Below are 12,333 nucleotides of genomic sequence, written 5' to 3'. Positions count from 1 at the left end.
GAAAGGCCTTCCTGACACTGACCAGTCTTCAAGTTAGTTTGTGTGAGACCATTTCCTTCTTGATGTGGTGGAAGCATGGGTGACTTAAGAAATGAAATGACGTTTACTCATTAAAAGCCTTGCCTGCATCCTTTAATCACTGCTCAAACCTCCAAATAGAATGTTGGCAAAGAATTACTTTGGGGAGTTCCCATCATGGCTCAGTTGTTAACAAACCTGACTAGTATCCATGAGGGTGCTGGTTCGATCCCTGGCCTCGCTCAGTGAGTTAAGGATTCAGCATTGCCATGAGCTGTGGTGTAGGTCGGCAGCTGCTGCTCCGATTCAACCCCTAGTATGGGAACCTCCATACACCCTTAAAAAAAAAAAAAAAGAATTACTATAGACCTCGCTAAAGTCCAACCCTGAAGGGTGGAGAAGTTGTGATTGGGCCCAAAACACAGAGGAGGCACTTCTTATTTCCTTGTGGTCTTGTGGTCTCTCCAGGGGCTTGGCACCATTAGATGGTGGTCCCTTGGGAGTTATGGGCTCCGGGTGGTGGAGGACTTTCCTGCCAGATCACATCCTCCTGCCAGATTCTTTTATGGACCAAGCCTAATCCTCCTCCACAAGGTCTTCCTTCCAGCCTGCATAAGCTTCTCTCCTTCCAACTCCTAGTTGGCTTCATATGTATAGCAGTCATTGTAGCCTGTAGAATAGTCTTTGTCAAATCACCATAGTGGTGCTTGGGCTGTGGGATGGAAATCCTGTGAAATCAGATTGTTACGATCATTATACAACTACAGATGTGATAAATTCATTTGAGTAATAAAAAAAGTAAAAAAAAAAAAGAAATTACCTTAAAAAAATCACCATAGTGTTTTTTTATATATACCTTCAGTTAGATTATAACTTACACAAGGTCTAGAGAGCAGATAGCTTTCTTGTCTCTCCATTGTTCATGGGATGGTGCTAATCAGGAATGTAACTGAGACCCCCAAATAGTCATTGAATTGAATCGTTTTTAAATTTAGGATTGTAAAGAGATTAAAGAAGAGCGGTTTATCTCTCAGGAAAAAAAGCTTCTGGTGAGGAATGTCTCAGCAGAGGACAGAGGGAACTACGCATGTCAAGCCAAGCTCACGTACGCAGAGAAACAGCATACCATTTTAAATAGCATTTCTGTGGATATCAGTAAGTACACTCATATCCATCAACTTGACTGCCTCTTAGCTTTGTGTGAGATGTATAGCTTTGGGCAGAAGCCTTTCTTGATCTAGATTTTCCTGAAGGTTTGAGGCTCTTCAACTCATCATTTGTAGAATGAGAGGGTAGGAAGAGTGGGTTGAAAGAGAAGTTTAATTTCTCATCTGAAACAAAACAAAACAAAATAAAACACAAGACTCAAAACTCTTGGTTTATTCCTAGAAAGGAAATGAGATCATGTAAATGGAGTAGCTCCTGCAACACCTGGAAAAGTACAAGTATTCAGCCAGTGGCAGATGTCACTGATACGTCTCTTCTTCCCGCCACCTTCGCTGGTGTGACTATTGTGTGTGCCATTCCAGCTTCAGCCTCTCCTGCTTCAGGCACAGCTGAGTTCAATGCCCTTGAACTTGGTTCCAGGACACCTAATGCTCATAGGGCTTCAGTTCTCAGCCCAGAGCAGCCAGTTTTCTTTCATGTGAGACCTGGAGACTTGACAGCAGAATCTTAGGGGTAGAAGACACCCTAAGAATAATTTAGCTCAAGCCATTAACTTTAGAGAAACCAGGAAGGGAAGTGACTTACTGATGATTACAAAGCTGGTTAGTGAGAGAAACAGGGCCAGGGCCCAGGCCTTCGAGCCTTTCTTCTTCCGAGCACATTCAACAAGGATATTTCTGTGTTGCCTTTGCTCTTCTTACAGTAGAGCTGTTTTCTAATTTACTATAAATAGAAGGAACAGAGGGCAAAGTATTTCTTTGACCTGGACCTTTGTGTTTATCACTGATTTCTGCCAGAGTTCAAAATACAGGGGGATATTTAGCAATTTCTTTATAGTGTGCCTCTTTTGGGGGATGTGTTCAGCATGAGTAGCTTCCTGCTTCCCACCAGGAACCCTTAAGAAACTTAATTGTATTAGGTTTTTATGATTTTTATGCCCTTGGAATTTATGATAACTGACATGTCTCCAAAAGTAGCACCTTGTCTTGTTCACAGTTGAATCCCTAACATGTAGCTCAGGGCCTAGCCTAGATGAGGTGCAGATCTATTGATTAACTGAATGGTTGACTACTCTTATGCCTTAGTCTTACATTGGTAGTTAAGGGAATTTTTTATAAAGTGAAATTCCAATGGCAAAATGAAGGCTACCTCAAGAGATCATTGAGTCCAATAATCTATATTTTATGTTATTGCAATAAACATTTATTTACAATCTATTACACATCAAATTGGTTAAAACCTGATCATTAAAACATTTTAAAAATTCTTTCTTCTATTGAGAAGCTCTCAGCCTGGTTGTAGAGGAGCTGAAATATAAATGGATCATCTTAGCATTATGTGGTTAAAAAAAAAGAGTTATAGACAGTGTCTGTGCAGCAGCAAAAAAAAAAAATCAGAAGTAGTCATGCAGTTGGCAAGTAATTAAATGATCTTGGAAGGCTTCCAAGAGGAAATATCTTCTCAGCTGAATTTTGAAGGATGAATAGGATTTATAGAAGCAAAGAAGAGGGAGGAGGGGCAGAGATAAGAGTCTAAGACAAAGCATAGAAGTGTCTACCATTGTAGTTCATGTTGGACCCAAGTAATTTTGTTGGGGCATGAAGAACTGTGAGCCAAGGAGTGCTGGGAGCTGAGACCATGGAGTTAAACAGGGGAAATTTCAAGGGGAGGAGGGCATCATATGCAAGCTTCACCATATAGCTCCTGAAGAACCCTTGGATGAATGCAAGTGCAGAGTCTTGAAGCTGCATTTGTGATGGGCGAGATCAGTCCTGAGATGGTTTAAGAATGAGTTAAAGAGGGCCTTGAGTCCTGGAGACCATGTAGGAGGCTACTACAACATCACAGTTCTGGACACACATTTATTGGGTGGAGTGGTTCTTAGGTAGAAAGAGATTCTTCTTTAGGCAGTAATTTAGTGACTTTATACTGAGTGCCCAAATAAGGCCAGGTCCTGTGCTGGGCAGAAAGACCACAATGGTGAGGCAAACAGCCATGACCACCTCTCTGATGGAGCTTCAAAGTCTGAGCAGAAAGGGGAGGCAGAGGTTGATCAGATAATCCAATACTGAGATATAAAATTGCCAAGGAGATTAAGGCAATGACAGAAAGGAAAATAGGAGATCAAACAGAGAAGAGCCTGTTGAGAAGGCAGTGGGTAAAGGAACGCCTCCTGACAATAGTTATACTGATCATCAGGAAGCATTAAGTGATGAAATGAGTGAGATTTTTCCAGACCGAGGGGGTAGCTGAAGTGAAGGCTTATAACAAGTCAGACTATGATGTGTCTGAAGAATGGAAAGTAGGAAGGTTGGCTGGAATGATACTGAGTGAGGGAGATCATGGTAGGTAATGAGATTGGAGAAGCATTTGGGGGCCAACATTAGGTAGGGACATGCAGTCCAAAGTTGGGTCTATGGATTTTCTTCTAAGGACAATGGGAAGCAGCCAGAGGGGTTGAAAGCAGAAGAATAGTGTGATTTGTTTACATTTCTGAAAGCCAGATTTGGCTTCTGTGCACACAATGATGGCTATGGAGGTAAGAATAGTGTTTATGGGGGGGGGGGCAGGTGCAGAAATGCAAATGAATCATTAGATAGGCATAGGTAACACACTGGCCCTGAAGATGGAGAGAGATGCATTGATTCAAGACATTTTAGGAGGTAAAACCCACCTTAATGTTGTGTTGAATATGGACTGATGGATGTAGTGAGGTCAAAGACATTGAGCCTTTTGGATGGTGATTCTTCTTCAAGGAAATAAGATAACTCTCTGGAGGAAAACTGGATTTAGAAGTGAGAGCATGAGTTTGGTCATGGTAAGTTGACTACTTGGTGACATGAGATGTCAAGGAGGCCAGGGCCTATATGGGTCTGGAGCTTAGAGATACAACTTCCACAGCCCTTGGCCATTAGATAATAATTGAAGAGGTGGATGTGAATGAGAGTTCTGGGGGAAAGAGTAGAGAGTAGAAAATAGGGCTTAGAAATTAAGAAGGAGGCACAGACTGAGAAATGTTAAGAGGTAAAATTCGTTTGGCTTTATGATGATCAACTGATGAGGGTGGGGAAAAAAGCGCTTACTTAGAATGACTTCTAGATTTTCAATGTGTGTGATAGAGGAGAAGGTGGTACATTAACTGGCCAGTGATGACTTCTTTTGGGGACAAACTGAGTTTATAGAATGTGCAATTATTGCCATCATGAAGGACATATATTTTTGCATTTTTGTAGTTTCCCTCAAACTTTTCCACTTCCCACCCCAAATACAGAGGAGGAATGTGGGATTTAGAGGGAAGATATGGAGAAAAAGGGGTGGAGAGGAATACAGTTGTAAAGTGGGGTGGAGGAATGATAAAACTGAGGAATAACAGGAGAGGAAGAGCTGTGAAGAATTGGGAAGAGCAGGGTTGGAGGATGAAAAAGTAGAGCTGAGGATAGACTGTTAGGGTCACTATTTCTGTCTAGGACTCAGGCCAGAGCTTTGCTAATTGCCACTGCTTGAGACGTGTATGGAGAAAGTTCCCATGTGGCTCAGGGGTAATGAGCCTGACTAGTATCCATGAGAATGTGGGTTTGATCCCTGATCTCGCTCAGTGTCTTGGGGATCCATCGTTGCCGTGAGCTGTGGTGTAGGTTGCAGGGGTGACTTGGATCCTGCATTGCTGTGGCTGTGGTGTAGGCTGGCATCTGTAGCTCTAATTCTCCAATTCGACCCCTAGCCTTGGAACCTCCATATGCTACAGGTGTGGCCCTAAAAAGCCAAAAAAAAAAAAAAAGGTGTATGGAATGATTAGGCAATGAGAATTTACTATACAATCTCATCAGTTTATATTCATGTCCAACATATAATGGTGAAGTAAACTCTCTTGGTAGCCCAGATTTTAGATGATTTTTTTTCCTTAGCAAATCAATGATTTCTGGTTTAAAAATATGCATATATGGTGTGATATTTTGTGACACTGTGAATTTTGTTTTTTCTTGACCAATGTTTATTGAAAGTCTGCTCTTTGTCATGTTTTCCTTATGTACTACTGCATTCGAGTATTTGGGGATATTTCTAATACAATTTCGTGTGTGTATGGTTTCTTAGCAGAAAGAGTGGGAAACGGAAGAAGAATCCCTAAGATCATGTATCCTAAAAACAATTCAATTGAAGTAAAACCTGGTAAGTAAAGTTATTGAAGCCATTGAAATCACTAAGCGCCCAAATCATTATGTCCACATATCCTTGGGATTTTTTGAACTTCAACGATCAAGACACATCCTATACACATGCAGTTCCCCACTTTGGATATACCTGAGCCAATCTGGAGAAGTATCAAAGTCAAAAATCACAGAGCTGAAGGCTGAGGAATTTGTGATATGAAAAGTCTGGCAGCAATCACTAGAAGTCTAAATATTATTGTAAATCTATTTATGCAAAGACCAATAGGTCTTGAAAGATATGATACAGAACATTAAATTGCTATTAAGTAATATCGATCAAGAGTTCTGTGTTACATTATCTCATACTAGGAAGTATATGAAAGGAGTAAGGGAAGTTACTATGTTATATTCCTTATTTTACGTAGGAAGGGATCAATAAACATTGCCTAATTTTGTAATCTAAATGGAGAAAAAAGGAATCAAGTTATTTTTTAAATTAAAAGTAATCACTAGTAAAAACATGTTGAGTAGCTTCTAAAGAAAAAAGTCCTTTTTAGAAGACAGACACTCAAGTTGAGTCGCATATTAAAGTCTAATCTGTATCTCCTCAAAAGATACAAATCTAAGAATAGATGACCTAGATGATTAAATAATCAATACATTAGCAAGTTATCCATAATGTTTGCATACAGTAAGCAATACAAAGAAATCAGATTTGCAATGTTTATCTTTCAATCTGATAATATATCTTTCAAAGCAAAAAGGCAAATGACAGATTGAATCATTTTATACAAATAAAAATTATACCTCCCCAAATAAAAAATTTTATGTGTCAAATAGCTGTGAATCAAATTATATAAAGCTGGAGTTACTGTTGTGGCTAGGTGTTAGAGACCTGATACTGTCTCTGTGAGGATGGGGATATGACCCCTGGCTTTACTCAGTGTGTTAAGGATCTAGCATTGCCACAAACTGCCACGTTGTTTGCAGATATGGCTCAGATCCAGTGCTGCCCTGGCTGTGGCTTAGGCCACAACTACAGCTCCGATTTGACCCCTAGCCCAGGAACTTCCAAAAGCTGCAGATGCAGCCATAAAAAAGAAAAATTATGTATATAAACCTGAACTCTTAGAAATACAAGGACAATACCACAAGACAATACAATTGTTTCAATTATAGTGTGAAATTATAATATACTCTGGTTTTGGCAAATTTTCTAGTCAAATAAGGATCTAAAATGGTCTAGTAATATAGTAAGACTAATATATTTACTAGATAACACTCATAATTATCAGTGAAGAACTCGGTCCCAAAAGAGGAAATTATACGCACTATATGGTATAATCACAATACAGTTAGTCTAGAAATTTACAGCTAAAGTCAAAACAATGACAAATCCAACAAAAACAAAATCCACTAATTAAAAAAGTTAAGCAACAACAAATTCATCTTCTAATTATTAACTTTCTTGGTTAGATTAAAGCCAAAGCCAGAGGTACAGAGTATTTAGAAAATTATGGCAGAGAGAACATATCAAAGTTCTTGAAATGTGGCTGATGGTTCATTCCACAAAGATAAGAGTAAAAAATAATGAAGTTATTATAAGAAAACAACAACAACAACAAATAGAATTGGAAAGGAGATATAATTTGTTTTATAGGCTATGGACCAACATGATTTAAGGAGAACTCTTCAGTTCCGAATTTTCAAGGAAACTGTAATTCTCATAATAAAGGATATTTGTCTGCATATCATTCTCCATGTGAATACCCTAGTGGATGTCATTTACACCTAGAAAAGATAAGTGCGCCTGTTATTAAGTATCCTAATTAAATATCTTCCCCTCTCCTGTCTTTGAAAAGTCTAGCCATGGTGTTTCGATAACTGAGAAGAGATGTAAGCCTTGAGAGAGGAAGATAGTCATATAACTGTTAAATAAATTTAAAAATCTTCCCACAAACAAAATTCTGGATTCAGTTGGCTTTACTGGAGAATTCCACAAAATATTTAATAAAGAAAGTAAGAAAGAATATCAGTTTTCAACAAATTGTTTCAGAGGGGCGAAAAAGAGGAAGCAGTCCTTGACTCATTTTATTAGGTCAGGAAAACCTTGACACTCAAACCCAACAAAGATATTATTACAAAGGAAAATTTCAGGCCAAATCCCATTCATAAACACAGATGAAAAATTTAAAGCAAATTACTAGCAAAATAACATACATACATTTTAACAATATACATAAAGAACTAAATTTGGGTTATGTGGAACAATGCAAAGTAGTTTCATCCTTTTCTTTTGCATAAACAAACTAAAGGAGAAAAGTAATACACTTACCTCATAAATACCTAAAAGTCATTTGGAAAACTTGAACAAGAAATTCATTATTAAAAACAAAAAAAAAACTCTTTTAAAGTTAGGCATGGAAGAGAATGTCTTTAATTTTGAAGAATCTATTTTTAGAAACCTGTAGAAACAACACATTCAAGGCTGAAATCCTGAACACTTTTTCTTTGTTTTGAGGAAGAAAGTCAAACCCCAGCAGATTTTGGTTTTTGTAGAATTTGATATGTTGATTGTAACATCGGCATGAAAATGCAAAGATTGAACGAGTTAAGACACTTTTAATGAAGAAGAACTAGATGGGAAGATATGACACCAGAATTCAAGATTTACTAAAAATTTACTAATTGGTGGCTACAGATCCAATTAGACTCCTAGACTGAGAACCTCCATATGTCTCAGGCGCAGCCCTAAAAAGACAAAAAGACCAAAAAAAAAAAAAAAAAACCTTAAAGTAGACTACTTAGAAGTATAGTACTTTTTTTTTTTTTTTTTACATAGTAGATACATGAACTGTATTAGATTCTTGGGGCAAAAAATTGAAATATAAATTCAGTAAACATAATTTAGCAAAGTGTGCGGAGACAGAATAAGAGTCGAAAGTGTAGGGTGGCAAATGATGAAGTAGAACTACCACTGGGTTTGGAATTAGAAGACCAGAGTTCATGTTTCATTCCTTCCTCTGATGTGTGACCTTGGGCAAGTCTCTTGATCTGTAAGAACCTCAGTGTTCTCTTCTGTAAGACGGGGATGATAGAACCACCTCTTTTCTGACTTGTAGGAGTGTTTTGATGACAGAAAGACTGAAAGAGAAATTGTTTGTGCCACACTTTGTAAACTGTGAGGCTTTTTGCAAGCGTACAAAGAGAAGATGTAGCTTTTGTGTCCCTGACATTGTGGGAAACATTGAAGTGAAACTAGTGGCATTTGGCAGCTTATTCCTATGTCTGTACCCTAGGCATCTTGGCGGTCCTCTTGTCCTTGTCATCTCTGTCCGGGGAGAGAATAAAGTGGATAAACATTGACCTCAGGGGGAAGTTTTGGTAATTGAAAATCACTCAGGTCTCAGAAGCAAGGTGCCTCTGCTAAGCAGGTCATTTGAGGTAGAGTTTTCATCATATGTTTATGAGTTTGATTTTACAGGCTCCACCCTCATCGTGGACTGCAATATAACAGACTCGCGGGATAACACGAATCCACGCTGCTGGAGGGTCAATAACACTTTGGTGGATAATTACTACAGTGAATCCAAACGAGTTCAGGAAGGAATTGAGTGGGTGTTTTTCTTTTCTTCTGCTTTTTTTTTAATAATGATTTTTATTTTTTCCATTATAGCTGATTTACAGTGTTCTGTCAATTTTCTGCTGCACAGAAAGTTGGCCCATTCACACATACATGTATACATTCTTTTTTTCTCACATTATCATGCTGCATCACAAGTGACCAGACAGAGTTCCCAGTGCTATTTAGCAGGATCCCATTGCTTATCCATTCCAAAGGCTATAGTTTGTATCTATTAACCCCAAATTCCCAGTCCCTCCTACTCCCTCCCCCTCCCTCTTGGCAAGCACAAATCTGTTCTCCATGTCCATGATTTTCACCTAAATGTCCATTGACAGACAATTGGATTAAGAAGATGTGGTATATATATATACAATTGAATACTACTCAACCATAAAAAGAACACAATAATGCCATTTGCAGCAACATGGATGGAAACTAGAGACTCTCATACTAAGTGAAGTAACTCAGAAAGAGAAAGACAAATACCATATGATTTCACTTATATCTGGAACCTAATACAGGAACAAATGAATCTTTCTTCTGCTTTTTTTTTTTTTTTTTTTTTTTTTTTTTTTAGGGCTGCATCTGCCGCATATGGAAATTCCCAGGCTAGGGGTTGCGTCAGAGCTGTAGCTGAGGCCACAGCCATAGCAACATGGGATTTGGGCCCCGTCTGTGACCTATACCGCAGCTCATGGCAACACTGGATCCTTAGCCCACTGAGCGAGGCCAAGGATTGAACTCACATCCTCATGGATACTAGTCAGGTTCGTTACTGCTGAGCCACAGTGGGAACTCCCAGTGGGGGCATTCTTAGTGTAAAGTGATGGCTCCAAGTGTTCTCCAGGAAAGAACTTTATTCTCCAGACAAAAGGTTATAAAATATGTTGGGTAAATGTGACTCACATAAGTAGTAATGATTGGCTCTTTTCTTTATAGAAACCACACCATTTTTCCAGAACATATTTTTTATACCGTGAACATAACCTTCTTAGAAGTGAAAATGGAAGATTATGGCCACCCTTTCACATGCCATGCTGGAGTGTCTGCCGCTTACTTTATATTAAAACTCCCAGGTAATGTTCCAGTGGGGAGGAAACGCATGTGAAAAAGGAGTGACATTAAATGTTTGGTGTGAGGCATCCGAGTGGTACGAAATACAGAAAGTCAATAGAAAATCTAGGGAAAAACCTCATTTCCATCTGATAATGTTCTTGGAGTCAGGCTATGACTTCACTAGCGTGTCATCAGAAAGTGCTGTATTGATATACATTGAGATTTTGTGCATCAAAATTCTAGAAAACAGAAGTCTTTATTAAACCTCCTAGCTCAACTTTTATAATCATGTTCTTGTGGTTTTTCAGCTTAAAGGTGATTATAAATCATGCGATATAGAAAGAAAATGCCAATGTATATTTTTATCATGTAATTGTAAAATTATTTCTAGAGGCTGAATTCTTATATTTAAGCAGGAGGGCTTCAAACTCCATGTGTGTACATGTATTGTACACTTAACGCTATAGAGAGTGTGTTGATTATCCATTGGAGGGTTTGGAACCAGAGAGTAGATAGAGAAGAATTAAATCCTCATCTTGAGAACAGCTTTAAGTTCTTCACATTTCATGGCAAGTGTTTGAAATACCTTGTAAGAGGTTGGCATGTGGTTTAGCAGACAGCTTTTTAAAAAATTCTATTAATATCAACTTTTTTTGATAGCTACACACAAGAGAGAGAGCTTGGATTTACCAGCATCCCTTAAGGATCAGTGCAACCCATGCTTGCATGCATATAGCTAAAGTCTTACTAGAAATATTTTTCTAGAACTTAATGTAAAATGTTGGTTCAGTGGTTGCTCTGTTGAGCCAGCAAATGTGTCAGGTCCCTGCCCCCATGAGTGTCCATCCTTCTCTTTGAATAGCCATCAGTAGGCGTGGTTCCATAGCACCTGCTGTCCTGAGTGTGGTCTTTCCACACCCCACTTCCATAATCTGGAGGCAAATTTCATGCTGCCGTCCTCCCCAAACCGATGCCTTTCCTGTACATCTGCCCTCCTTACTCTGGACTATGGGGAGCCCTCTCGGATGCCTCACTTAGAAGGAGCCTTGGCTCAGCAGCCATCACTGTCCTTTTTTTCCCTCTTCTCCATGGCTTTTCCTTGTCATAGAAAGTCATTTGGAATCACTTTCTCCCAATCAGTTGTGTGCATCCCATTTCTATGGCACCTGAAGTGATTCTTGAGATTCTGTCATCAGAGCTTCTCTTTCTGCATCCTGCTCCCTGATAACCACCCAACTTCTCATGCCTTCAACTGTCAGCCCTTTGTGAGTACAAATTCTACATCTCCAACAGTATTCTTCCTTCCCATGTGGCAGCCCTGCCTTTCCAACTGCTTACTGTGCTGATTTTGAACTTTATTTAAAGAGAATTACATGTTTTTATGTGTTACTTCTCTTCCTGATGCATCAGTGGTGTAGCATGTCTGCAGTTCATTCATTTCTTTGCTGAATCCTACTCCATTGAATAACTAGATTACAGTGTATCCATTCTACTGTAAATATGTATCCTTTGAGTTGCTTCTGGTTTGGGACTGTTAACAAATCATGCTGCCATAGAAGTTTCTGAAAATTGGTCCTGGTACTCAGGTCAAAGTCTTCCCCTGTGAAATATCATTAGGGGTGAAATTGCTGGAGAGAGTACCTCACCATTCACCCCAGAGAAAAGAGAAGAGGCTGACTGTCAGAAGCCTTGGAGATTGCGTGAGACCTGAAGCAGCTATAACTGAAATCTGCCCCAACCTACAAGTTTGAGTTCATTGGCCAGTAACATAGACTGAGGATGACCAGTGCAGATTTCTATGTCAATTCTGACTTATAGATACTGGAAGCACTGTGTTCAGGATTCTGAGGCAGAGTCCAGGCTCAGAGCAGCTAATGCTGTTATCAGTTAACACCTGCTGATTGTACAGGGGAAGGATTTTCCTCCTTTGTTTTAGGTCAGTTAAGAAACATACACCTACTAAATTTATCTTTGTTCCTAACAATGCTTCTTTCATACCTCACATGCAATATATTTTTGGATGCATGCATTTTATTTTGTTTTCCTTAAGTTCTTAGGAGCAAACCCTTTTAAATCCAATCCTCTTATTGGTTAACTTGGGACCAGAGTAAGGTTACAGGTTCTCCACTGGACTTGCTGATTTTGTTGAAGACACTCCAGATGTGAATCTTATTTGGTTCATCTGAAGCAGGGTCTCCAGAGAGTTGTTTGGGTTGGGTGTGTCCTTCTGTGGATTTCTTTTCATCACATGGTCTCAGCTACCAGTTTAAGGCTTTAAGGCTTGTGATAGCCCTATGGACCCAAATGATGAATACCAAC

At 39.1% G+C, this 12,333-nt stretch overlaps 1 protein-coding gene across 6 annotated transcripts in view; it reads left to right on the top strand.

Moving 5' to 3' along the window:
- The window catches only part of IL1RL2 (interleukin 1 receptor like 2), a 32,412-nt gene that overhangs the window by 7,209 nt on the left and 12,870 nt on the right, over window positions 1-12,333 (top strand). For 3 of the 6 annotated variants that reach the window (XM_047781347.1, XM_047781346.1, XM_047781343.1), the window contains 4 exons: window positions 1,014-1,173; window positions 5,278-5,352; window positions 8,818-8,947; window positions 9,898-10,034. In XM_047781347.1, coding sequence (XP_047637303.1) covers window positions 1,014-1,173; window positions 5,278-5,352; window positions 8,818-8,947; window positions 9,898-10,034 — 502 coding nt within the window. The remainder of the gene's footprint in view (window positions 1-1,013; window positions 1,174-5,277; window positions 5,353-8,817; window positions 8,948-9,897; window positions 10,035-12,333) is intronic. The other 3 variants (XM_047781348.1, XM_047781344.1, XM_047781345.1) reach the window with 2 other exon arrangements.

This window comes from Phacochoerus africanus, chromosome 5 (assembly GCF_016906955.1).
Source record: "Phacochoerus africanus isolate WHEZ1 chromosome 5, ROS_Pafr_v1, whole genome shotgun sequence".
Classification (NCBI taxonomy): domain Eukaryota; kingdom Metazoa; phylum Chordata; class Mammalia; order Artiodactyla; family Suidae; genus Phacochoerus; species Phacochoerus africanus.
Note: the sequence above shows the minus strand (reverse complement) of the source record. Positions and strands in the feature narration are given on the sequence as shown.